Below are 26198 nucleotides of genomic sequence, written 5' to 3'. Positions count from 1 at the left end.
TTCAACCCTTCCTATTTGGCAGCGCTGACATAAACGGCCAGCGTTAGACATTACAGATAAGCATCTTTTTGAGTTCCCCTCAGACAGCTTAGTCGCTAGTCCGATAGCACGCCTCACAAAAACACAGAAGGAGATATCAGGGCTCCCTGCTATCCCAAAAGTCTTTCAGAAGGGACTAAATAAATCATGCAATAATAATGAAAGGGAAAAAGATTGGCTGATTTTTAATTTGCAATTGCAGATGGATTAATTGATACTTTTGTTGGAAATAATTGTGCATTTGAGTGTTTCTTTTTGTAGGTGTTATGGGAGAATATGAGCCAAAGATTGAAGTACAGTTTCCAGAGGTCGTTCAAGTGGCCAAAGGTTCAACCGTGCGTCTGGAGTGTTTTGCATTGGGGAAGTAAGTATTATAAGGATGTCCTCAATAGAAAGAGGATGTAATCAGTCATTGAATTTCTTTTTGTGTGTGTGATGTCCCCCCCCCTCCCCTCCACAGTCCGGTACCGTCCATAAGCTGGCATCGGGTGGACGGAGTCCCTTTCGCTCGTAAAGTGGATGTAAGGAAAACCAGCGGCGTGATGGAGATCCCTTACTTCCAGCAAGAGGACGCGGGCACGTACGAGTGTGTGGCAGAGAACACAAAAGGAAGAAACTCTGTGCAGGGAAAGCTGTCTTTCTTTGGTAAGTTGTCTTGAGATGCATGAATATTTGAACAGCTGAAGCCACATGTCACGTTTATTGAAGTGAAGGACATGATGCAGGACTGCCTTTTCAGTCTTCAACCCTGACCAGCAGAAAATCAACTTAAGGCCGGATGTTGTGCTTTAACAGTGCATCAAAATGATTAAAGCCTCCCGGTCATGATGTCTCTAATATTTTTATCCAGATTAAAAAGATGAGAGGGTGACCTTGTGTCTGACCTTCTGTTTGTGTGTACGTGTGTGTGTGTGCATTTATGTGTGTTCCTTTCTACCAGATGGCAATGTGATTGGGATCCAATTTGACTCCAGATCAAAGCTAAATTTACTATACTTAGATGAGGCACATATACCAGGAAAACACTCAGCAGAGCAGCATCTGCATCCAGGAGGACATCTTAATTTTTTTTAGAAGAAGTAGTTGTTGATTTTAATACATTTTGGAGTCTCTCGACCCAACTGAAGATTTTCTGAATTAAAGGCTTAGTTAGAAGTGCTTGCTTGTTTGCATTATGGGCATGAATGATACTTGAAATTGTGTGGCTTATTAAGGGAAAGGCTGTTGTTTTCAAAGCAATAGGATTTATCATTTTCACCTGGTGCATGATAAAATAAAAGTTTTTAAGCCTTGCCAATTTCAAACATTCATGCGCAACAAGATGCTTATGAGAACTCGCGCATGAAAAGCCGCCTCTCAAAAAGCGCATGAAAAACAAATTGAGTTCATCTTCTTTTGCTTGAACGGACAAATTCAGCATGCCTGTCTTGGCGAGTATCCTAGCAAACATAGTAGCTTATGTATTAAGTGATTGTGAACAGTCAAGAAAGACAACGCATATGTACAGTATTGGATCAGTGCATTATGTCTTAAAGTGACAGCTGCCTAATATTGCTACTGCTTTCTTTTTAATGTTACTCAAACAATAAAAGAGAAATAAATCACTCGCTGCACTTGACTAAATAACTTTTGTAACTTTAATAAGGATTAATCTTTATTTTATATGCAGTGTTATTTTACTGTTATTAATTTTACTTGATTTACTTGAGTCACAACTATTTATCAGTTAAGGGTTTCAGTCTTCCAAACAGTGAAACAAAGAAAAAAGCTTGGAAATTACATTTACATTCTATTAATTGCATGCACACCTTTGGCCTACATTTGTTTACCAGTGCAAATTGGCATGAATTGTAAAATGAGACCCCAATGGGTAGGCATAGGTTTCTAGGTAGTGTATTTTGACTCAGAGGCTTATGAAGTGAAGCATATTAAATATGGACTTTAAAATGATGGGTTCATAACCTTTTCCCTTCACCGCCGTGTTGGCTCTGTGGCATTGTTCATACAAGACAGCTACCTATTAAGTAAGTACCTGTAGGCTAGAGAGCAGTGGGATTCATCCTCCCCTTATGGGATCTTGCACTGGCTCTAATGCTGTACCCGCATGCCCAGTGGCCCATTTACAGGAATAGTCTGCACAGAGCTCGCTGAATGTTTTATTATCCCTGTTGTCTCATTGTTTATGTTCCAAACAATGTGGAATATGGGGGGACAGGTTCCTAGAAAAGGGAAGTTCTCCTAATGGGCTTCCCAGATGCGCAACGTAGCGGTGATTTATAAATGTATTAATTAGATAAATAGCTTCTGCATATTGTAAAAGCTAATATAATCCAGTCAGGGAGGCGATTCGTCTTAGGTGTGGTTGTGTTTCACTAATGCTCTCGCTTCTCAGCTCTTGTGCACCATTCTGTTTTGAAGAGACTTGATATTTATGATAATTCGCCTCGATTTTCGCTTCGCTTCCCCTATTCCTCAATCGTTTCCACCACCGTCTCACCTCTTCTCCTGTCTATTAGTCAGCCACAGTATAAGTAGAAGGAGACAGACCTTTAGCGTCTGGTTAAACTGGATTACTTATGGGTATTAAATAAGATGCAGATTTTTTATAGAAATATCTCACACTAAATGTATCTCATCAACCAATTGACGAAAATGTTTGTTAATGAAGGGTTTTTAAATATTGTCAATGATAACAAAGAAAAAAAATTGCATAGTCAAAATTTTATTTTAAAATGACTTCAATGCGATAAGTAAATTGGTTTCATTTAGTGTTGTTGAAACCAACACTATTATTAACAATGCATTAACTATATATTTTTTTGTGGAACAAGTTTTGACATTTTTGTTAAAAAATTATACTTGTTAAAATTAACATACACTACCATTCAAAAGTTGGAGTGAGTCGTTTTTTTCATAAATTAATACTTTTATTCAGCAAGGATCAATAAAATTAATCAAAAGTGATGGTAAAGAAATTAAATTTTAAATAAATGCTGTTTAGCAAAAATATTTAGCAGCACTGGAGTAATAATGATGCTGAAAATTACACTTTGCCCTCACAGAAATAAATTACATTTTAAAATATATTAAAATAGAAAACATTTATTTGAAATTGCAATAATATTTCACAATGTTACTGTTTATACTGTATTTTTCTTTTGATCAAATGAATGAGACATCTTTCAGAAACTTAAAATAATCTATGCATTATATTAAAGGAGAACTCCGGTCAATTTTAACATTGAGCTAATTTTTTTGTCAATTTGGAGTGCTGTCAGTACAGAGAACAACGACAAAAATCGGTGTTGCCTACACCGTGTTATCCTCTTTTTAAAATTTGCACCCTTTTGACTTCAATGTTGAAGTCCAAAGTAGTCGATTGCCGAGTTCACGCGCGTGATCATAGGTGCTAAACCTATGCGCGTGAACTCGACAATCGACTACTTTGGACTTCAACCGAAAACAGGATGTAAATACAGGTATGTGCGCTGGCTTAAATAACATCATTTTTATCCATTTCTTTCACATCTACTGCAGTCAGATTCACTCGTGTTCACTCTGAAGGAATCACTCACATGACCTGTGCACTTGTAATGACACATCAAGGATGTAAAGAGGCTAAAAGCAGGTTTAAATATTGCCCCATTGAAGTCAACAGGGTGCAAATTTTAAAAAGAGGATAACACGGTGTAGGCAACACCGATTTTTGTCGTTGTTCTCTGTATTGACAGCACTCCAAATTGACAAAAAAATGAGCTCAATGTTAAAATTGACCGGAGTTCTCCTTTAAAGTATTATAGTGTATTAAATATTTGATTTCATTTAGCAGTTTTTTGTTAACTAAAATATTATTATATATAACTATAATATTAATATAATAGTATATTTTATAAATATTGTACCACAGCTGAAATTAGATGCAGAATAATTTTACTGAAAATAATAAATATGACATAACATTAAAGTATATTTCGATGAAATTAAAAACTTTGTAAAAATTAACACTGCAAGTTCAGGCTTTCAGTGTGATTAGAGTGTCAATTCAAGTCAAATTAAAGTTTATTAGACTTGTATTTGTATGTCTGTTACCTACAGTATACATCAAATATTAGTTAAGATGGCTACTTAAGTTGCGTTAAGCTATTCACAATTATTTGTATTTATTTACACCTCTAAGCCACAGCAGGCATGTAACTAAACAGTGGCAGGCTGACACTTATCCCATACGCGGCTCTGGGATTCTTCTGTGGCAGGATTAGCCTAAGAACAGACCTCTTGACTGCCACTCGGATCTCTCTCCCTTCCCCTCTATTTCTGTCTCTGTATCTCATTCTCTTCCCCACTGTTTTTCCCTTTGCCAGCCAGGTGATAAAAATCTGTAATCTTATTTTGAAGTCCCATGGAATTAGGCCTACGAGACATTCGTCAGCAGAGCGGGGGAATGAGGCGATCAATAAGTGTATCTCATGTTTATCACTTCCACCGGCAGCAGTAGCAAAGCTGGAGGAGACACTCAAAGCCTTTCATTCTTTCTGCTTACGTTGGCTTGATTAGCAATTGCCCACAAATGTTTTGGTTGCCTTCATTAGTCCTTTTCTTGGCTTGGCTCTGAGGATTGCGTACCTCTAACAGGAACACATATAAAGATGCATGTTTTAAGTAGGATTCATTAACTTTTAAAGGGATAGTTCGGCCAAAAATGATATTTAACCCATGATTTACTCACCCTCAAGCCGTTCGAGATGCATATGTCAATCTTTTTTCAGACGAACACATTTTCAGTTATTTTAGAATATGTCTTAGATCTTTCAGTGGTTATAATGTGAAGTTATGGGGTCCACCTCCTTCAAGTCCCAAAATGTGCATGCATCCTTCACAAAAGTAATCCATCCGGCTCCAGGGGGATAAACGAAGGCCTTCTGAGGGTAATCCGTGCGGTTTTGTCGTAAAAATATACATATTTAAAACTTTATAAATGAAAATATCTCTAAAATAAATCAAACGCTACGTCCTACGTCATACACCGGCATCCATCTGCCGTGAACGCGCGTCGACCGTTGCCGGAAGCAAGATATTTTCATTTATAAAGTTTTAAGTATGTATATTTTTACGACAAAATTGCAAAGGATTACCCTCAGAAGGACTTCGTTTATCCCCCTGGAGCCGGATGGATTACTTTTGTGAAGGATGCATGCACATTTTGGGACTTGAAGGAGTGGACCCCATAACTTCTCATTATAACCACTGAAAGATCTAAGACATTTTCTAAAATAACTGAAAATGTGTTCATCTGAAAAATAATGCATCTCGAATGGCTTGAGGGTGAGTAAATCATGGGTTAAATATCATGTTTGGCCGAACTATCCCTTTAAGGGGTTGTGTCATAAATTTTAGCATTTTTCCCCCAAAATATTATATAAGCCAATGTTTTTTATGCATCAAAAATTAGTTTTACTAAATCATTTAGTTTTACTTTACTATTTTTTACCCCGTATCTAATCCTTAGAAATAAATAGATTTATCATGATATGAACACTTTAAAGAGACACAAGTAATGGTTAAATGTGGCATTCCGTTGGTAAGGTTGGAGGTCACCAAATGATTCTCACATAAAGAGCTTCCCTATACAAAGAAAAACTCAAGGTATGTTCTTCCATAGAGTACATTATGCTTGCTAGGGAGGGACACCGACACCATCTATCATAATCGCAGTATGCCACTGAATAAGCATTGAGTTGGTATTAAGGATGCTGAGAGCTCATTTTGACCTCTCTACCTCTCATTCCTCTCAAGTTTGACTTGTGGGCGTGAAATGTTGAGAGTGATTGTGTGCCCTGTCTGTGGGCAAGGCTAAGTCAGGCCCTGACTGCTTACTCTCATTTAAACAGTGGGGTTTAAAAGTCAATACTCTCCCAGTGAGTGTGAGATCGACTGAGTGGCAGTGACTAAGGGATCCGAACAGCACTTCGGTCTTCAGTAGAAAATGGTTGACAGTTTGCCACTGAAATGTGACTGGCTTGCTGCAACAGGAATATAATTAAATGTACAGTTTACTAAAAAAACAAAAAAACAGAAGGGTTTCAAAGAATTGCTTGGGTCTTTTTAATGCAGTTAGTACCCAATAAACTGGGGCTTTTCAAGCTTACAATGCAAAATCCTCATAAAAGCAACATTGTATCCAAAATGTTCATGATTGGTGGGACCAAATGTTAAAGTTGAAGATTTAATCAATGGAAAACCTTGCATAAAAAAGTACAAAAATAGAGTGACGGAAATGTAAGCCGTTCACCGACAATCATCCCGTCGAGTGACTTGTTAACAGCTGCAGATCACTGAGTCGGTACGTTTTAAACTCAAGAATCATATCATGACTGAATCATTTAGACTGATTTTGTGAATAAATTATTGATTGAATAGATTTGATTCCAAAGAATGAATCCTGAATCAGACATCACTACTTCCTATTTTCAGAATGTAATGGAAATCGGTCATCGGATAAACTTTATTCTTAGCTCAGCAACCTTGTGTTCACATTGTTTATTGTTTGTTTGTAAGTGTTCTACCCATTCTTATCTGTCTTTTAGTTTCCTTTTAGGGAAAATGCCCATAAATGAATCCCTAAATGTGCTCTTTGTCAATTATTTACTTGGTTTGAGTTACATGCGTTTAAAAGATAAAGATCAATACAGCTTGTTTATAATTAAGCCATAATTTACCCTAACGGTATAGGTTAAGGTAGTTTATGGTATTAGCTTTTAGACAATACTAATATATTAGACGGGATTTCCTTCCTGTACCATTCTAAGTGGAAGTGTGAATCATTTGGGCTTGACTGCTTCTATTGTCATTGCTGTTGTTTTCTTGTGTGGCGTTATTTCCCACAGTTCATGGCTTTAAGAATGTTAGTCCGCTTTGAAGGACATGTAACTGGTAATAATCAAGGTTAAAGTTATTCTGTGTAGTCATTACCTCTGCTGTTGGTTGTTTCAGCCTCCCCCCAGCTAATTGAGAAGCCCCAGGATGTGCAGAAGGCTATAGATGACTCTCTGGTGTGGGAATGCAAGGCCACAGGGAAACCCAAACCCTCTTACAGGTGGATGAAGAATGGAGAGAACCTGGAGCCCACTGAGGTCAGTTTACCTCTGAGGTTTGAGGACGGTCACCACCAGACTTTTTTTAAAACAGACACTGACAATGATTAATAATAGAAATAGCATTAATGATTTCAGTTTTAAAGTCAGCTGGGTTTACTGTTGTTTTGGACCCCTTTGACTTTCTTGTATGGCTAAAAACAGTTGGAACATTCTTCAAAATATCTTCTTTTTGGTTCCACACCTGAAAGAAAATGATACAGGTTTGGATTGGCATCATTTTTTAGTGAACTATACCTTTAAATCTATTTGAATATATAGGTTTAGTACAAAGAATATAAGTTTACAGATCATATCAAGTGTATCAAACAGAATGCACAATACAAAGAAAGTTGAGAAACGTCTTGATTTTAGGTTATATCAGTGATTTGGTAACAGTCATTACAGTAGACCAGCCATCTTCATTAACCTCGTGAGACCGATGCTTTAAAGTGTATTCCTTAATGGCTTCTCTATAACCGTCTAAATCAACGTGACCCCAATGGAGTACCTAATATGTCATTCTGTGGACCTTCTATATAGGCCACTCCAGAATTATCAAACCAATAGAAAAAGACAAAATTGAGAACATAAAAAGCTTCCAAATATCCACCACTTTTGCTGACGATGAGAGGGGAATAGCTCCCCAAAAATGCAATAAACTCAAGGTGGCAATAGCTAGAAGAAAGCACTACCTAACAGCACATTTTAAAGATTGAACCAACACATTTTCATTTCATACCTCTTCCTTTTTTGTGAGTTTGTCAAAGTTATTTTTTAGATGCTTGAAGGTGATATGAAATGCCTTTTTCAACCCATTTTACTTCCCTCGTGTGACTTTTCAGAATGTTCAATGTGAAAAACAAAATGTAGGGGCTTGATTTTTATCCATTGGGAATTTATTGGATCATGAAAAATGGACTTTGCAGTTTAGTTTTGGAGGTCTACTGCTCTCCTGAAACACTGCCAGGATCTGTTGGTTGAAACTTCAGCAGCCTTGGTGAGATCAGTTTGAGGTTGAGAAAGTTATGATATTTTAATGAAAGACAACCATTTTTTTTTTCTTTGGAAAAGCATTCTCTGATAAATTATGCACAACAAAACCAGTAAAGTGCATTAAGTAAGTAAATAGGACAGTTTTGAATTTATGTCAACTTTAAATAAGGTGCAGAGTGGAGCATGCAAACTAAGGCTCTTCTAATCATCATTACTACTCACCATTACATAAACATCATTACTGGTTTACAAACACCACAAGCTCAGCATATGAAAGACATTTAAGAAGTCCTTAAATAAAGTAAAATACATTTAATCAACATTAAGGCTTGGTTTAGTACAATCATTCGTAATGCAAGATACAAGACACTCAACAATCTCCCATTAAATCTCTGAGTTAAAAGAGCAGATTTTAAGCCTGTTTTCTTGCAGGCCATTAGGAGAAGGCTTATAAACCTTTATAGTGCACTAGACAAGCTCTTATTGTTTTGTCTTTCTCTGAAATCCATTTAAACTATAGTGAAAGAGGTGATAAACATTTATAGCCTATGTCTCGACACTCTATGTAATACGCAACCTGTCTCCACTGAGAGCCTTTCACCCAGAATCCCAAACTCTCAGCACATGAAGTTATTTTTAGAGACTAGTAGCTCTTTGGCACAACTATGGTGTGGTGAATAAACAAATCAGTAAACTTCATGTAAATCAGCTTCGCTATGCGATGTGGGTACAAACAAAACAAAAGATATTGATCCATTTAGAGACTCTGTATAGGGCTGTTTCTGTGCTCAGAACCAGTCACTTGTCTTTCTTCTTACATCTGTCACTCATTCTTTTTCATCTTTCACGCCACCAGATTAGAATATCTATCAGCTCTGCATAATTAGCAGTCTGTCCATTTCATTGTTTTGCACTTTATTAGAGAACGGTTCCAACAGAATACACTGCAGTCAAAAAAGCTCAAAGAAAGTTCATTTACATGCATTGGACCTCAGGAAAGGATTTTTAATGATTTTGCTGGTCGGGATCCACATTTGTTAAATGAATTTGTATTTGAAAACCAAATTTGCATAATGATCAATGCTTTACAGGTGTGTTTGTGTGCCAAGGCAATTGCCAAAAGGTGCACTTGAATTTTAAATGCAATAAAATCTTTTTGTTTTGCATTTATGGTTTTAAAAAATTATGCCTTGTGCTTTTCTGGAAGCTCATCTCTTTGAGCACTGAATAAATACCACCCAGTTTGTACTATGACAGACTAATGTCCCAAGGGCACAACAATCTCTTGATTGAATCATGGTCCTAGCTTACATTTTGATTCTGAAATGTTGATTTTCAATGTATCCTGGTTAAATGAATTAATCAGTGCAGAATTATTACAATCTCCAAATGTCACTGTCAGCATCAGAGCTTTAATCAATTGTATAACTAAAGGTCACTGATGTAGCAAAAGCATTGGTTGTTGACTTATACCATTTGTTATTTTCATTGTGCTTAATCAATTGGGACTTTTCATGTTCTTTCTGCCTTATTGAAACGCAGCATTGCAAAGGTGACCAGCTAAAATCCTCTTCTTTGTAAATCACTGTGACGCTCTAGTCACTAAGAGAAGGGAATATGACGTGAGGCACATACCGTGTCTTGGCTAATCTAGTAATAAACGTGTCAATGATCTTGTTCACCCATATCATTGCATTTTTTTTTTTAATACCAGCTCGTACTGCTTACACAGAACATAGCTTATATTTGTAGTAGTTTCATTTAAAATGTACCACATAACATAAAACGGAGTGTTTACAACAGCTAGGAACTGGTAATGAGGCCTAACATGCACGGTATTTTGAACAAAAGGACACATTATCATCTTTTAGAAGGCGTAGATTTAAATCAAGACTTAGGAAATGAAAACGTCCATGCAGCCATGCACACGCACTTCATATCAGGATGAGAATTTGCCGCAACTGTAGTCATGCATTTCGATTTATACCCTGACCCTACAGATTTTGAGCAGTGACATTGCCATTCACTGCATTTCAGCGCAGACGTGCAGATGGTTCCCTCCCTTAGGTCCCGCCACGTGCAAAACTGCTGATTTAAGAGGAATGTCACGGTTAATTAGTGCAGTAGTAAAGTCAAGCATCGCCTCACTTCGAACTGCTATATGCCACCATGTGATTTTCTGTGAAGTCTTATTTGTCTTTCTCTTCATTTCAGACTACACCGGCACACATCTCATTCAAATGCATATTATCTGAAGGACCAACTGCTGTTTTATATAGTAGTGACTACAGTTAGCACTTTATTAACATTAACCCTTGTGCGAACTTATGGACATTTTAGTCTTTTTCAGTTTTTTTTTTATTATTATTTTGCTTACTGCATAAATCTTGGCACAGGTGTGTATTTTTAATGGAATTTTACTATTTCACCCCCATTTCCTTTAATACATATATTTTGCATTTGGTACACTTGTAACTTTTTTTAATTGACGCACTATGGAAAAAGGAAAATGAAAATTTAATTATTCAAAAATTTGTTTGAAAATGAAAATTCTGTCATTATTAACTCTGCATGCCATTCCAACCATAAATGGCAGAAATAGTTAGAGTGCTATTCCGAATTAGCTGTACATTTGGTGGGAATTTTTTTGTGACTCTTTCAGCATGTTACATCAAAAGTGAGACTTTTTTTTAAGATCGGTTTGGAAGGTTTACAAATACATCCAGGGGGATACATAATGATGGATAGAATAATTATAGAAAAAAGTTACAACATTTTAACATTTAAAAAAACAATTTGAACACATTTTAACAAAAAAATGTAGCTATTGTTTAGGTTTAACTTATGACTTCAAAATAAAAAAAGAATTGGCTTATTTCCCCACATAAATCAGCACCATCATGTTGGTCTGAATGTCAACATGGCTGTGATGACAGTTTTTTTTTTTTTTTGGTGAAGTATTCCTTGTGTATGAATAATATAGTTAAAGGGCAAATTGAGAAATATTAAAGGACAGAATACTCTCTAAACCACGGCAGCGAGTTTTTGCCACAATTTTTGTCCTATCCCTACCCCTAAACCTAACCCTGTCCGTAAGTTAACCCTAAAATCAGAGGGAAATGATAGGTGAATAGCACTGATGTAGAAACACCTGGTTTTAAGCCAAAACTTAGCAGAAACTGTAGACTTGTCCCTCAAATCTGATTGCCTTGATTGGTTGGAATGTTGTTCCAGAATCAACAAAGATGTTGATCCAGGAACATGTTGTACATGGTGAAATCACATTCACCATTTGCACGTGCACACACCTTTGATTGCAGTGCCCTGATGTTTTAAGATGTCTTGGGAGTATTGAAACCTGGTTGACCCATTTTTTGTTGTTTTTTTAATACTCTGTATTCATCAAACAAGTTTAGTTAACATCAGAAGATACGCAAACTTCATTCCATCACATACTCAAAATGGTATAAAGCTGTCAGCATTAAAATATTAGCCCAGCTTGTTTATAATGGCAAACATCATCCAGCCTCCCAACGATGTGTCCACAGAGCTCTGGTTAAGAAGTAAACAAGCCGGGGCTTTATTTCCATCTCATAAAAATACAGATTTATTACCATCGTTTTTGAGCAGCCTCCCTACGCAGTGTCTCCCATTAGTAATGAACACTCAGATTTATGATGGTTTCCATCAACCTCCAGACGTAATTTACCTTCCCAGACACGTTGTGCTTTTATGCAGATTAGCAATCTCAGTAAAAGACTCTTAACGGAGATATCCTGTTTTCCACAGGAGAGGTTGCAGGTCATTAATGGTGCCCTGTCCATCACTCGCCTGGAGCTCTCCGATATTGGAATGTACCAGTGCGTGGCTGGGAACAAGTATGGAGAAGTGTACTCCAATGCTGAACTCAGAGTTATCGGTAAGTGAAACCTGGTTAATCGAGTTTGACTGAAATATTAGTGTTGGTTTGTAAATGAATAAAGTTGTAAAGCACAGAATAATGACTGCATTTATAAAGCTTACACTCTATCTCAACTATATGCTCTTGATAATGGCCACTTATGACACATAATGTAAATTAGATGATTAATATTGTTCATTGCATGGGCAAATAGGCATTTCATTCTTATTCAGAGGTGACTTTCTGTCAAGGACATTTTTGTTGTTTAAAAGTTAATTTATGCCTCACTAGTAGCACACAACAAAATAACATTAGGTTCAAACAGGCTTCCCAAACCCTCCCCCATCTACTATTGGTTAGATAAACTGATAGCCCTGCCCAAGACTCATGTCATTGCTAGTTTCTCCGAAGCTACACTAAGGCTTCACTGTCAGAATACCAAACTAAAATACCCATCCCGCAATACTTATACACCGCTATTAAATTTACATCGCGAAACAGATGAGCAACCATTGCATCGCGATTACAGAACTTTTTTTTTAACTGAATCAAAAATATACAGCTTAACCACTGTATTCTGATTCCTGATTCTGTCTGAACAAAGCCATTTTCCCCCATAGCGCTTAAAATCAAGCTCAGCATCTTATTCCCGCTTTTTCAGGGAACAGGGTTACAGTAAAGTAACCAGAGACGCTTTCTGTTTATGTATTTGCCATAAATATTCAGCCGCCAAAGTTGGCAAGAAACTGAACTTACAGGAGAATAATTGTCAGTCCCTTGCGCAGATAAAATAATTGAAGTGCCTTTTAAAAAACAGAGTGTGAAGATTGTAGAGCCGGAAAAATTATCATAATAAAAACTCATTTGAGTGGGGCATGTGAAAAAAAAAAAAGAGGAAAGGACGTGACATTTTCCCTTTGTTTTTCTTAGCAGAGAAAAAGAGCGTGTGATAATTAAAGTGTGCTTCATACGCCAAGCCTCTGTTCTGCCATCTCTGTTTCTACATCATACGTACCCACGTACACATGTCTTTCTTTGAAGTACAATGATTAGAGAGGATGTGCTCTAAATAGTCCTTAATCCTCATGTCTGCATACCTGTAATTATGGACAAAGATGAAGGGGAAAATTGGCCTGATGCATGATGGTCTTCAGTTGTTAAATATTATTGTTGTTAAATATTTCAGTGGTTCTTTGTGTGTCATTTATTTATTGGCACAATAAGATACAGGACGGGAAATGATGGGGATAAGAGGGGGGAATGGAAATGTCAAAGCCGGATTCAAACTTATAAAGCAAACCGCTAGGCCACAGCTCTCACGTTTTCAGTCTGTTCGGTTTGCACAATAACATAGCTAGTGATTAGATTGTTTTAATAGTAATTCAGTAACTTTGAATAGCGTAATTATAAGAGTCATTTAAATCACCTAATTTTTTTTAGGTTTATTTCCAGTGTTGATTTATTAGTTTACATGTAAATTTGATAGTCCACTTTAGACATTCTACTAACTCATTAATTTGCAACTACATGTCAACTAACTCTCATTAGAGTATTTGTAGACTGTTAGGTTAGGGTTAGTCGAATGAGTTGACTTAGCAGGTATTAAGCAGACAGTCTAATGAGAGGTAGTTGACATAGTTGCAAAGTTACTTAGTTGAACGTGTAAAGTGGACTATCGAAATAAAGTGTTTTTAAGAGAAAGACAGCACATTTTAAGTGTGTAGATATCATCTAAAAGTTCATTTTGTCTTGCCACTTTACTTGTTTTGATTATAAAATATTCCTTTATTTGTATGTTGTTGAAAATAGTTGCATACCTTTTGGTTCAATCGGAATGAAATCAATACGATTGATGAATCTGAACACGGTGTTTACATGAACGATAAATAAAGTAATCGGGTTGATGTGCGCATTTATATGTCACAAGTTTCAAATCGGAATAGATTTTTTGACATGCGCACACTGCACAAATATACATAGTTTCCCGCTGTTCGCGCATAACTATTCTCCTCTATTGGTTCTTTATTTGTTTTAAACAGCAGACGTAATATTAGTCCGTCTCTGGTCATGATTTGGAGACAGTGAGCATATTAACCGTTTTGCCGTGCTGCTTATATTTATCACGCAGTAAAAATGCTCCTCCCCGCGGCCAAAACCAGACGTCTGTGGATGAGAATCCAAACCAAGGACTGGTGGGACGTTGTCCTGCTTCACTTCACAGACGCTGAGTGAAATGAGAATTTTAGAATGACGGGACACTTAATTATGACACTTTATTCAACAGGAAGAACAGCTCGTTCCGCGCGTCATACGTCATTACGCTATTTAACATCATTGCACATGCGCAGTCCTTTCAGTTTCGGTTTTCAATCCGATCAAGTGTTTACATGTTCTCTCGATCGGATTACAAAAGGAATAAACCAACCCTTTCAATCCGATCGAAATTTCATTCGGATTGAGCTCAATCGGATCGATTAAGGTGTTTACATGAAGGTTTTTTAGTCCGATTGAGCCGTCAATCCGATTATAAGTGTCCATGTAAACGCAGCTGTTTCAGCTATGATAGTTTGAAGTTGCAAAACATTTGCTGTGTATACTCTTAATATAATTTAAATCTTGTTCTTTCATTTCAGCTATCGCTCCTGATTTCTCCCAAAACCAGCTGAAGAGCCACACTTTAGTGAAAGAAGGTGGCGACGTTCTCATTGAATGCAAGCCCAAGATGTCGCCTCGAGGCACGATCTCCTGGCGCAGAGGCAACGATGCCCTCCGAGAAAGCATCAGGTAAGTTAACTCCCTTATCCCACTCAGATGTCATTAGTCGGATCTGCCGAGCCTTTCCTCTATTTGCAGTCTTCTTATATGATACTACCAAACCAAAGCTTCTCCAGTCTGATTCGTGAACAGTCAACTGGACTGTGGGATGATGAGCTCACAATACTGCGGTTGTGCTCCAGATCTGGTTTTTGATATAATGTCTTTGTCAAATCATTTCTGTTATTCACTGCAACAAAGCACTGCCACTGACTTTGGCCATTCATCTCTGCCTGTGGAATCCCACTACAGCAGCCAGAGAAAAAGCATGTCTCAGCATGTCTCTGCTAAGGGTCGCAACGATATGTCTCTAGTGGGCTTTGAGTTTCAGTTTCAACTGCTCTTTTCTCTTTCTTTCATTCTGTTTTACTATCTCCTTCTGTTATTTGCTCACTCCCCTAAACACAAGAGCCTCATAGCGGGCCATTTTCTGCAGACGTATACTGTGGATCTCTAACGTGTGCCCTGTTATCAAGCATACTGCCTTAAAATAGTATTAAACGAAGTATACAATATAATATACATATTCAAATATGATTATATAAAATATAAATAAGTTAGGGTAATGTGAATGCAAATTATATTTTATTACTCACACTACCGTTCAAAAGTTTGGGGTCAGTAAGATGTTTTTGAAAGAAATGAATACTTTTATTCAGCATGGATGCGTTAAAATGATCAAAAGTGACAGTAAAGACATATATTATATTACAAAAAAGATTTCTATTGAACTTCTGTGGAACTTTCTATACATCAGGGAATCCTGAAAAAAAATGTATCAATTTTTCCACAAAAATAATGAGCAGCAAAACAATTTTCAATATTTTTAATAATAAGAGATGTTTCTGGAGTGTCATATCAACACATTAGAATGATTTTGCTGTATATTTAACATATTAGAATGATATTAGATTAGCGCTCTGAGAAAGGCGCATTACAAATAAAATGTATTATTATTATTATTATTATTATTATTATTTCTGAAGGAACATGCGCCACTGAAGACGGGAGTAATGATGCTGAAAATTCAGCTTGGCCATCATAGAAATAGATGTACAGATGTAATATATTACAGTAAAAAGCAATTATTGTTTACATTAATACAATTTTACAGTTTTACTGTATTTTTGGTCAAATAAATGCAGCCTTGGTGCACATAGGAGACTTCTTTCAAAAATGGTATTGCGCTGCCTACCCAGACTGGATCAGTTTGTGTTTTGACTGGTTAACCAACTGGATTCCCAGCCTGACAAACCTTTGTAAAACCACCCGAATAGACCAATCTATCTCAAACTGGTTTATGCTGGAGGTTTTTCTTCCAGCAAGGCCATGACATCCTAAAATACTGTCTAAAGGCATTTTTTTAATAAGATATCACAGGCAAAGTATTTTTAGCACTCATGTTTATATTTCGTCACTTCAACTGTGATGAAGTTTTGTAAAATATGCACATTTGGCACTGAAATCAGTGAGCACACACAATTATTCAAATGAAGCCTGATGTTCTTATTAACAGCTCCAGTAAGGATCACGCTGTCCCTCATAACAGGACTCTGCAGGTTTATCAGGTGACCAGTAATATTCCCTCCTGAGCAAAGGCAGGGTGTTAATCAACTTCTCTGCACACTTAGTAGGAGGTCAGCGTCCCTGCCAGACCAGACTTTATCAACAAACATATGTCTCTGTCTCAGCCAGACCCAGCTTGATACAAGTGCAGTATGCCACCGACCCTGAGCGTTTGCGTTAGACCACACTGAGATAGGCAAAGTTCAGTGCGTCTGCATCTGTCAGTGTGTGCAGACCACGGCTGCCCGTCGTTTACATATACAAAGTTGGTGTTGGTGCTCATCAAACAGAGTGGCGGGCCGTTTGCATAGGGGTTATGCTGTCAATGTCCTTGAGCTGTCCTGTGTGAGAGGACAGCAAAGCTGATGAATACTCCATGTCTACACCTTGAAGAGTCAAGGCAGAAAATTGATTTGCCATGAGACGTCTTTCTTCTTTTCACTGTTTTGCTTCTCTTTCCTATTCTTTTAAACACTATATTCACAAACAGAGAGAGACTATAGAGAATATGTGTTGTATGGTTTATTGTGAGGAATCCTTGCGCATTACTGATGGTAATAGAGAAGATAACGTGGCCCCAAAAAGTGTTTGAGCACTTAAAGTAAGTTACACTTAAAAATGTCTGAATGTGATTGCATTCAATGACAAAATATCAAAATAAGTGGCTTTTATTTTCAAGAAGGATAAAACATGCACCATTTCAAGCAAAACAATATATATATACTGTTCAAAATGAAGGTTCTAGATGCTCAATGGTTGTCACACTTAGTGTAGCATGCTTAATTGCGGATCACTGAGTTCATAAATCCACTAAAAGTTATCAGAGAGAATTGCTCAGAAAGGTTAGTTTGATATTTTGTTATCTAATGTAATGAAATTCAGACATTTTAAGTGTGGCCTAAGTGTCCAAATACTATTTTGGGTCGCTCTATCTTTACCTTTTTATGGAAGACTTTTCTTTGTCCTGCCTGGTTTGAAAATGTCCTAAACCCTACCACTTTAGATAATAGTCCTTGCTGTGCTTTATTTGCTATATATATCGTGTTAGACATTGCTTGTTTTCTTTTGGGAAAACCAAGTGTTCTGTAGTTACAAAGATTGCTAAGAGCCTTATTTGAATTTTAAGAAGCCATTTAGGTGTCGAATGGGTGTTTTGAGTTTAAGTGGATCTAAAGAATTGTCTTGCCACTCTGCCTTTGCAGTCAGGAAAAAAAAGGCAAAGACTTGAGTATTCATTAAAGGAAAGTCTTATTAAAACACTATTTTTGATGCGGTTTGGGCCCTCTTTGGTTAGAACAAAATAATTCTCTTTTCTGCCTTTGATCATTAACGGTATTCCACTTAGACCTCCTCACCTATTTCTGACACAGAAGTAATTAAAAAGAAAAATGGATAAATCACAAGTTTGCACGTACATGTCCCAGGTTGTATTGTGGTCAGCGAGGTCTGGTCGGAATGTTTGATTGCATTGTCAATAGATGGAAGCCAGCCAGGGAACTTTTTGCAGAATTGAATGTATTTCTGGAAAATGCTGACATTCTTTCAAGCTCCTTTGGCAATGTCTTGTACACCTAATGCCTACGCACACTTAGAGTATCTACACATACACATAGTCTTAGATGGACATTCACTCCTGTTATTCATTATAAAGACTGTACAAGCTTCATTATGTACAAGTTCTTCAGTACAACAGAGTGTTTCACTTCCTGTCAGATGTTAGTTTATCGATGTTAAAGTACTTTCTGTGATCACTTTAAAGCAACTTGAAATTATTTATTGCTTGATTAGCCAATGATGTGAGTTTGGGGCGGAACAACATGTTAACCGGCCAATAGAAACCAGGAGCTTAGATAAAATTATATACTATATCTAAACTTTCTCAGCATATATATGTGATTTAATTTGATTAATTAACCTGTATATAATTTAATTAAAAGTTATAACCCATTGATAGGTCTACTAAAATAAAGTCCCATCTTGTTTTTTCCCCCTATATGCCACATGTGAAATAAAACGGGTTGCAAATGCGGTTTCATGTCGACTTTAAGATGCGTTTTATTCCACTTATTTATATTGCGTCCCTGTCAGCTCTTGCTAACCTTGCGAGCAGCAGCAGGTATAAAGACACCACTCTCATTAAGTGGAAATGCCATTAGAGACTAATTCATAATCAGATGTATTGTTTTATGCAAATCTGCGTTTGTGTGTGCGTGCGTGCATGTGGATGCATGCTGAGTGCAAACACCTGTCTGGGAGCCAGACCTAATCAAAGCAGGGTGCATTTGAACTCCTTTTGTGTAAGATTAATTGGCATAATTGTGCAAGCTCTCCTTGATGGCGGAGAAGGAGAGGAGACGGTGTCACCAGCAGGATAATCCATCTTCATAGCAGCAGCTCCTTTTTTCTGCCAGAGAGGAGAGGAGAGAGATCGAAAGGGAGGGAGGAAGGGATGCCATTTCTGTCTTATTTGTAACTGATGTGTCTACCTGGACATTCTATAGATCAGTGGCTCTAAACGAACAGGTTGTGACCCTTAAATGGGGTCACAGGACTGCTCTGATAGGAACATCTACCCTTGCTGTCTTTAGCACGTTCACGAGTGAAGTATCACAGTATTTGTAAACTAGTCATTCTTTTGAGCCAAATGACTTGTACAGCAGCAAGGAGAAACATGATTTTGTTTTTGTTTTTCAAAATAAATTTTTTTTTGAGGACCATATGCATTGACATACAAAAATATATATTATTTAGCCTAAGTTGTATTTATTAAAAGTATTTATGCATAAAGGTCGTATTTTTGTACTGCATGTACTTTATTCAGTAACACTTTATTCCGATGGTCCACTTTAGACATTCTACTAACTATAAGCAACTTTGCAGCTACATGTCAACTAAGGGTGTGTTCACACTGTTTGGTTGGATTAAAATGAACCCTGGTGCTATTGCTTTGTTAGTGCGGTTATATGAATAAGTGTGAACGCTGCCATCTGAACCCTGGTGCGCACCAAACAAGCGGACCGAGACCCCTGAAATGATGGATCTCGGTCCGTTTCCGAACGAACTCTGGTGCGGTTCAAATAAAATATGAATGCACTGATCAAAGACATGTAAACGAACCTAAAACAGGACGTGATGTCACAAGATGCTAACCCTAAAAAGGACAGAATGCTCAAGCATACCTGTTTATTCTCGTCATAGTCGATGTTGCCCAATACAGTTCGGTACGTCTCCTCGCAGCAGATCTTAGTTTGTGTGTGTGACGGAGGGATTCCTGACGCTGTTTTGACTCCTTTACACATTTTATAAGCTCTTCACGAGTTCTCAGCTGGTTAAATGTGCAGGCCACGCACATACAACGAGCGCATTTAGCCCAGCACACAGCATTGTTTTGAAGTTCCGTCTCCATCGAAATAAAGTGTTACCTTTTATTCTGCTGTAGATCATTTAAAAAATTTGTATTACAGTCTTATTTTACTCAATTTATTTAAAAATGTCCATGTTAATGAGTTAATTAGCATATTACTGGGCCTATGCTGTTTATTGTAATATTAGTGTTTGATTTTAACGACCCTTTTTTGTTGTTGTACAGTAAACGATTGGTCCTGTGCTGGGTCATCAACTTAGATGACATCAGTGACAAGAAAGCCGCTGAAATGGCAAGGTGAATGTCTTTTCTTTTTTGTGCAAGAAGATAGTGGCCGCTCCTGAAACGCGAATCTTTTCAAAGTCGTCCACTGCAGTAAAATAAATAATACCCATAGGAGAAACACATAAATAAAAGAGATAGGGCAGGGGATTTGTTCTAGATATAAAATCAGCTGTTTTAGGTAGGACAGGTCAGCGGATGGGCTGATGTTTTCGAGCTGACTTTGCTGCGCCCGAGTGCATGTTTCCGAAGCTGATTTTGACTTGATTGTACATGACTGCTGTGCAGTGGCGGTTGAGTTGACAGCTAATTTTTGCCTGTGCTGTGCTGATGTGCACTTGTTTAACAAACAGTAGGATATATTAAGTTTGTGTGTGGCTCGGTGCTGCCCAAGGGAGGTTACTAACAGTGGCTAGTTGTTAGATACAATTACAGCCACTGTGTGTCCTTTTGAATATGTAATATAGCAGTTTTGTTTTGTTTTTCAAAAGTGTCTGTATGGTCTACTGATTTTGGTCATTCTTTTACTAATGGTGAATTGTTTAATTTAATTGGGCTCATATATGTTTGCACAAAGAGTTGCCTGTGGTTTTAAAGAGGAAATGTGATTCATTAAATCTACATAATCTGAAATCTGTACACGTTCGGTACTAGGTGACGATATTAGATGTATGAATTTAAGTTAGCACAAAGGATCAAAGGTTTTCTGTGGAGGCATAATTTGTAAAATACAAACTAATGGAGAGTTGACTTTCTTTTTTCACAAAGCTGTGTGTCTGAAATTGCCCTCTCTCAAAGAATAGCCTTTTGAAGAAGATGAAAGGTTGCCTGGTATATATGATGGAATGGGTTTTGGAGGAAATTTGTACTGTCTTCTTTTGATCTTTGTGAAATTTCTGGTTCTGGACTATTGCAGAGGAAGTATAGGAAAACCTGGGCCAAATGTACTTATGGGTGAATCTCACAAAAGTGAAATTGCATCCCAAAATCTGAATAAAAAGTGTACAAATTGGTAACACTTTACAAGGTTCATTTATTTCATTTAAAGTTTAATTTGTTAACATTAGTTAGCTACATTAGTTTACACAAACTAACAGTGAAATCTACTTAAAGGGGCTATATGTAAAAATTGTCAAGTATTAATTGCTTTTTTATTGCCAATGTGTGAACAGCTTCTAACAAAACCCTAAAAACGAAACTTTCCCCAACTTCCTAGGTTGTCTATGAAAACATGTTGACTGATTTTCAAGTAAAGGACTCGGGTCATTTTTGTTGGGAAAATCAAAAGGATGTGCCGTTTAACGCACACTCCCGAGAGCCTCTCTCATTTACAATGTTCAGGATAATGGAGAAAGATCCATTTTATACTGTACAGTCAATGTGTACTCCAAAGTAAAGGGATTAATTCAAACTATAGTCTCACATAATAAGTCTTTATATTGTCTACAGTCTCAAATATACTCTATAATCAAACTATCATATGTGTAATTTTAATCACGTCATCTGTCATCATGATGCCGGTGAATTGCAGAGCTGGTGCAAACATATCCTCATCGCTATGATCAGATGCTTTCTTAACTGCTGCTTTTTCACCTCTGTCATTTTTGTGTTTACTTTGTTATTGAGAAGAAAGCATCCAGCACATATTTACATGTTCATACATGTTTACATGTTCAGTCTCTTGTGCGTTACGTGTGCACGAGTGTGAGCACAAGCAAAAAGTTGCTGGCTGAATTCTACATATAGTCTCTTTAAGGCATTTAGTAATATTAATGTTAATTTCAACATTCAACTAATACATTATTAAAAATGTTGTTTCTGTTAATGTTACGATAATATTATAATATTGTTAATATTATTTAATGGACCTGCACTAACATGAACTAACAATGAACAGTTGTATTATTATTAACTAATATTAACAAAGATTAATAAATACTGTAACAAATGCATTGGTCATTGTTAGTTAATGCATTAACTAATGTTAACAAATGGGACCTTATTGTAAGGTATTACGAAGAATTTATTAGTAAATTAAGCATATTTTAGATCGTACGCATTGTGACAATATGTTTGACAACAAACATGATTCCACCAATTCTCATACCAAACAATTTGATATAATTATCTATACACTGAAGGGTTAGTTATTAAAATTATATAAATAAAAATGATAATTTACTCACCCTTAAGCCATCCTAGGTGTATATAAACTTTGGGTCAGAGGTCACTCTTCCGCCAGAAATAGACCCCCGTATACGGCCGTTACCGGAAGCCAGTGGTTATAGTTATAAGAAGTTATAAATATGAATATTTTTCTTACAAAAACGCATCGCTTCACTTCAGAAGGCCTTTATTAACTCCCTGGAGCCGTGTGGAGCACTTTTATGATGGATGGATTTTGGACTCCAAAATCGAAGTTACCACTCACTCACATTATAAAGCTTGGAAGAGCCAGGATATTTTTTAATATAATTCCAGTTGTGTTTGGCTGAAAGAAGAAAGTCATTTACACCTAGGATGGCTTGAGAGTGAGTAAATGATGGGATAATTTTCATTTTTGGGTGAACTAATCCTTTAAAGTTGTATTTTGTGTACTACCTATAATGTAATTAGAAAAATATGAGAATGGGAATGAGAATCAACATAAGGGAATTACAATTATAAAAAGTCCAGACATTTCAGTAATTATTTCTGACGATAATGTGCCTAATTGTCACAAAAACACCGTGGTTCTAAAATAGGCTTCATTGTCTAAATTTAGGGTTTTTTTCTAGTGTAATTGTTTGGTTTGTTTGGCCTGTGACCTGTTTTTCATGAACATAATTTCACAGCTTTATAAAACAGTACGCTTGTGGTAACATGCTAATGTTGAGTTAACTTCCCACTTGTAAATACGTTCGGTGGCTTGCAGAGTGAGAGAGCGAAAGATGAAGCAGAAAAGAGTGGAGGAGTGGGATGAGTACACTCTATGAAGTGATTGCTTGTCAGGATGATTTCCATTTAAAAGCGCGTCTGCCACAGAAGGCTGCAGTGCAGGTGAATGAAGGGCGGCGCGATATCAATTCGGAAAGCTCCGTATAGGAGAGGTTGTGGAGGCGAGCGAAGCTGCTGTCATTGCTGATATAGGACACGTTTGAGGGCTGGGATCCGTTTACTTATCTAATTAAGCCCACTTTCCCTTATCTTGTTATTACAGAATTAAGCTTTAACTTGATTTTCAGTCTAATGCTTAAAAGCATCTATATATATATACGCTAAGTTCTTTGATATCTCGCCTTAACTTCTTTCCTTCCTTCAGGTGTTTTAGTTTAACATGCTGTTGCATTTATTAAAAAAAGAAAGTTGTTTATTATTCTTGATGTCGCATTATGTTTTTTTTTTTTTTTCTACGCAACGCCTATTGTTCTGCTTTTTTTCTTTTATAACTAATTGAACACCTGTTTGGAACTTGCCGTCTCATGGACACATAGATTGAACATGATGGGTGCCATAAAACAGAACGTTTCTCACAGCCAAAAAATGATTTCCAAATACATTTTCCTCATTAGCTCACCTTAATGCTCATCTGCCTAAACTGTTGTGTTGCCAGCTCATATGGTTCATTTTAATTTCATATTCCTCTCTCACCAGGGGAAATTAGGCGATGTCAGTCAGTGGAATGTCATTTGAAGGGGAATTGGCCCACTAGCGGAGATCTGGAACATGCCCCAAAGCTTCAACTTCTTGGTTAAAACCCAACCATAGAGGGTCTCTATCAACATATTACCTGCCCCTTTAAATAGATTGTCATTTACTTAACCTCCTATGGGTGTGTTTTTGTTAATGTTGGCTAAAAGACTCTTTAACTAGCAGAGCATAATTTGATATGCCGTGTGGCGCGGTCGTGCCACAGACAAATCTATATGTATAGATTTGCACGGCAGACAATTGGTCAATCAAGATGGTGGACAGCACATCGATTGCCACTAATGTTATGTTTGCAGTCTCACACAATTGATGCGCAATTTTAATTAAAGTCTCCATGGGACAATTATTTTATAAAAAGGTTTATAAATATATATTAAATATTATTATTATTATTATTATTATTCTTTCTTAAATATACAATGAGGTCCAAATGTCTAAATCCCGATTTGAATATCGGTATTTTATTTTTCCGTATAAAACTGGAAAGTTTTAAGGACTTGTAACATTTTAAAATGTTATGACTAAAATGAAGAAGTATTTAAGATTTTGATTTATTTTGATACACTATTGCATTTGTTTTATTGTGAACTGCTTTGTACAAAAGGTCAAATGTTCTTCACTAATTGTTAAATAATTGTTCAAATAAAACTATTAAATGTCAAATAAATAAAATGGGAAAAACGTGTATTAGACTATAAAAATAGAAACATTTTCACTAGTGGTCTTAGACTTTTGGACCCCAATGTATTTGAATCCCGTTCCTTTTTACTGCTGTAATTACTCTCTTCAGGAGAAATTAGTTTAATTTGGTGAAATAAAACTCAACCAGAATGCAAATGAATGCAATGATTTGGCCGTGATTAGTTTGGCGTGCTCTTTACCAGTCTAAGTGCCATGTTAGACTCGGCAGAATTAGTTTTATCTTGGGGGACTTGGAGGCTAATATCATTTTTCAAAGAACGAATGTGCCAGCGCAGCACCAGTAATCCATCTTTGGTCCCTTTGCACATTTCGAGCATCACATGTGTGTTGCTCTTTTTATTCCTAGAAGGAATTGTGTGCATATGAGTGTGAGAAAAAGAGAGATGAATATCAGTCTGAAAGAATGAAGCTGAAGAGCCATTTGTGATTAAAGGAGCCCGGTTTGAGTACACCCACAAGCCCACAGTGTTTGGCCCTGATAAACACTGTTTCTCCACATCTGCAGACCCTGGAGATACATATTGCTGAAATTAAAAGCCTCGGTTACTACTGGAAATACGCCCTGCACTGCACACATGAAATTATACAGTTTTCATCATTTTTGTTTCTGTTTGGGGCTGTTTTGTGTTACTTTGTATCTGTTATTATTCTCATTGTATTTCATTGATTCTTGAGTACTGGGACAAAACAAGCTACAGAACTGAAAAATATCATTTTATGTTATGGAATTGTTTTGGAATAATATGTTAAACATGTCCTGCTTCTTCCATTTTCTCACAAAATGTGTTTATCCTTTTATAAAGTTTAATCTTGATCAACACCATACAAAAATAATTAGTCAAATATTAATTATAAGTATTGATACATCTAGCATTCACTTTGATGAATGAATGAATGAATGATTTTCTACTGAACTGTCACAACTGTCAGACTGACAACAATATTTTAACGCTCTAAAAGTAGTAGTTTGTTCTTTTGTTCAATACTAATAGAGCCTACTTAAAATGATGGGAATTACATTTTTTTTTTAAAAACATAACATTTTTTCACAATTTGTTTTATGGATTTTACATACTCTACCATTCAAAAGTCTGAGGTCGGTAATGATTTTTAAATGTTTTTGAAAGAAGTCTCTTATGCTCACCATGATACATTTATTTGATAGAATATACAGTGAGTATAAAGTTTACTGTTTGAAATAAATATATTTTGTAACATTATAAATAAAGACAAATAAAGACTGTTCCCTTTGATCAATTAAAAAATGTCTTTACTGTCACTTTTATCAATTGAATCAAAAGTGTACATACTTGCTGAATGAAGGTTTTGCCCCCCAAAAAATCATAATTACCTCAAACTTTTAAATGGCAGTGTGTATTATGTATAGCTTGTTGTGCCCCAGTCCTCAAGAATGAATTATATATATACAGTATGTATGTATGTCTAATTTCATATCTAATGGTATTGACAAAAAGTCTGAACACCTTTGAGACCTTTCAGGACACATTTCTTATATTTAAGTTAAAAATTGGAAATGTTGCTTTTTTAAAAACTAATAGCATAAGTGGCTTAAAGCAGAGCATAACATATTTCTGTGCATATTATTCAGGTCCATATTGCACACAACAGATTTAAAGCTAAATTATTATGGTGCCTTGTTAATTTATTTCACGTTGAGAAATGACATAGAATTATCTTGTGGAATGGCAAGAGC

At 36.5% G+C, this 26198-nt stretch overlaps 1 protein-coding gene across 3 annotated transcripts in view; it reads left to right on the top strand.

Moving 5' to 3' along the window:
- The window catches only part of cntn4 (contactin 4), a 156552-nt gene that overhangs the window by 93757 nt on the left and 36597 nt on the right, over nucleotides 1–26198 (top strand). For all 3 annotated transcript variants that reach the window (XM_079883995.1, XM_079883997.1, XM_079883996.1), the window contains exons 7-11: nucleotides 301–403; nucleotides 500–684; nucleotides 7030–7169; nucleotides 11955–12084; nucleotides 14700–14850. In XM_079883995.1, the coding sequence (XP_079740121.1) occupies nucleotides 301–403; nucleotides 500–684; nucleotides 7030–7169; nucleotides 11955–12084; nucleotides 14700–14850 (709 nt within the window). The remainder of the gene's footprint in view (nucleotides 1–300; nucleotides 404–499; nucleotides 685–7029; nucleotides 7170–11954; nucleotides 12085–14699; nucleotides 14851–26198) is intronic.

This window comes from Squalius cephalus, assembly GCF_949319135.1.
Source record: "Squalius cephalus genome assembly, chromosome: 10".
Taxonomy (NCBI): Eukaryota; Metazoa; Chordata; class Actinopteri; order Cypriniformes; family Leuciscidae; genus Squalius; species Squalius cephalus.
The sequence above is the reverse complement of the archived record's forward strand: the minus strand, read 5'-3'. Positions and strand labels throughout refer to the sequence as shown.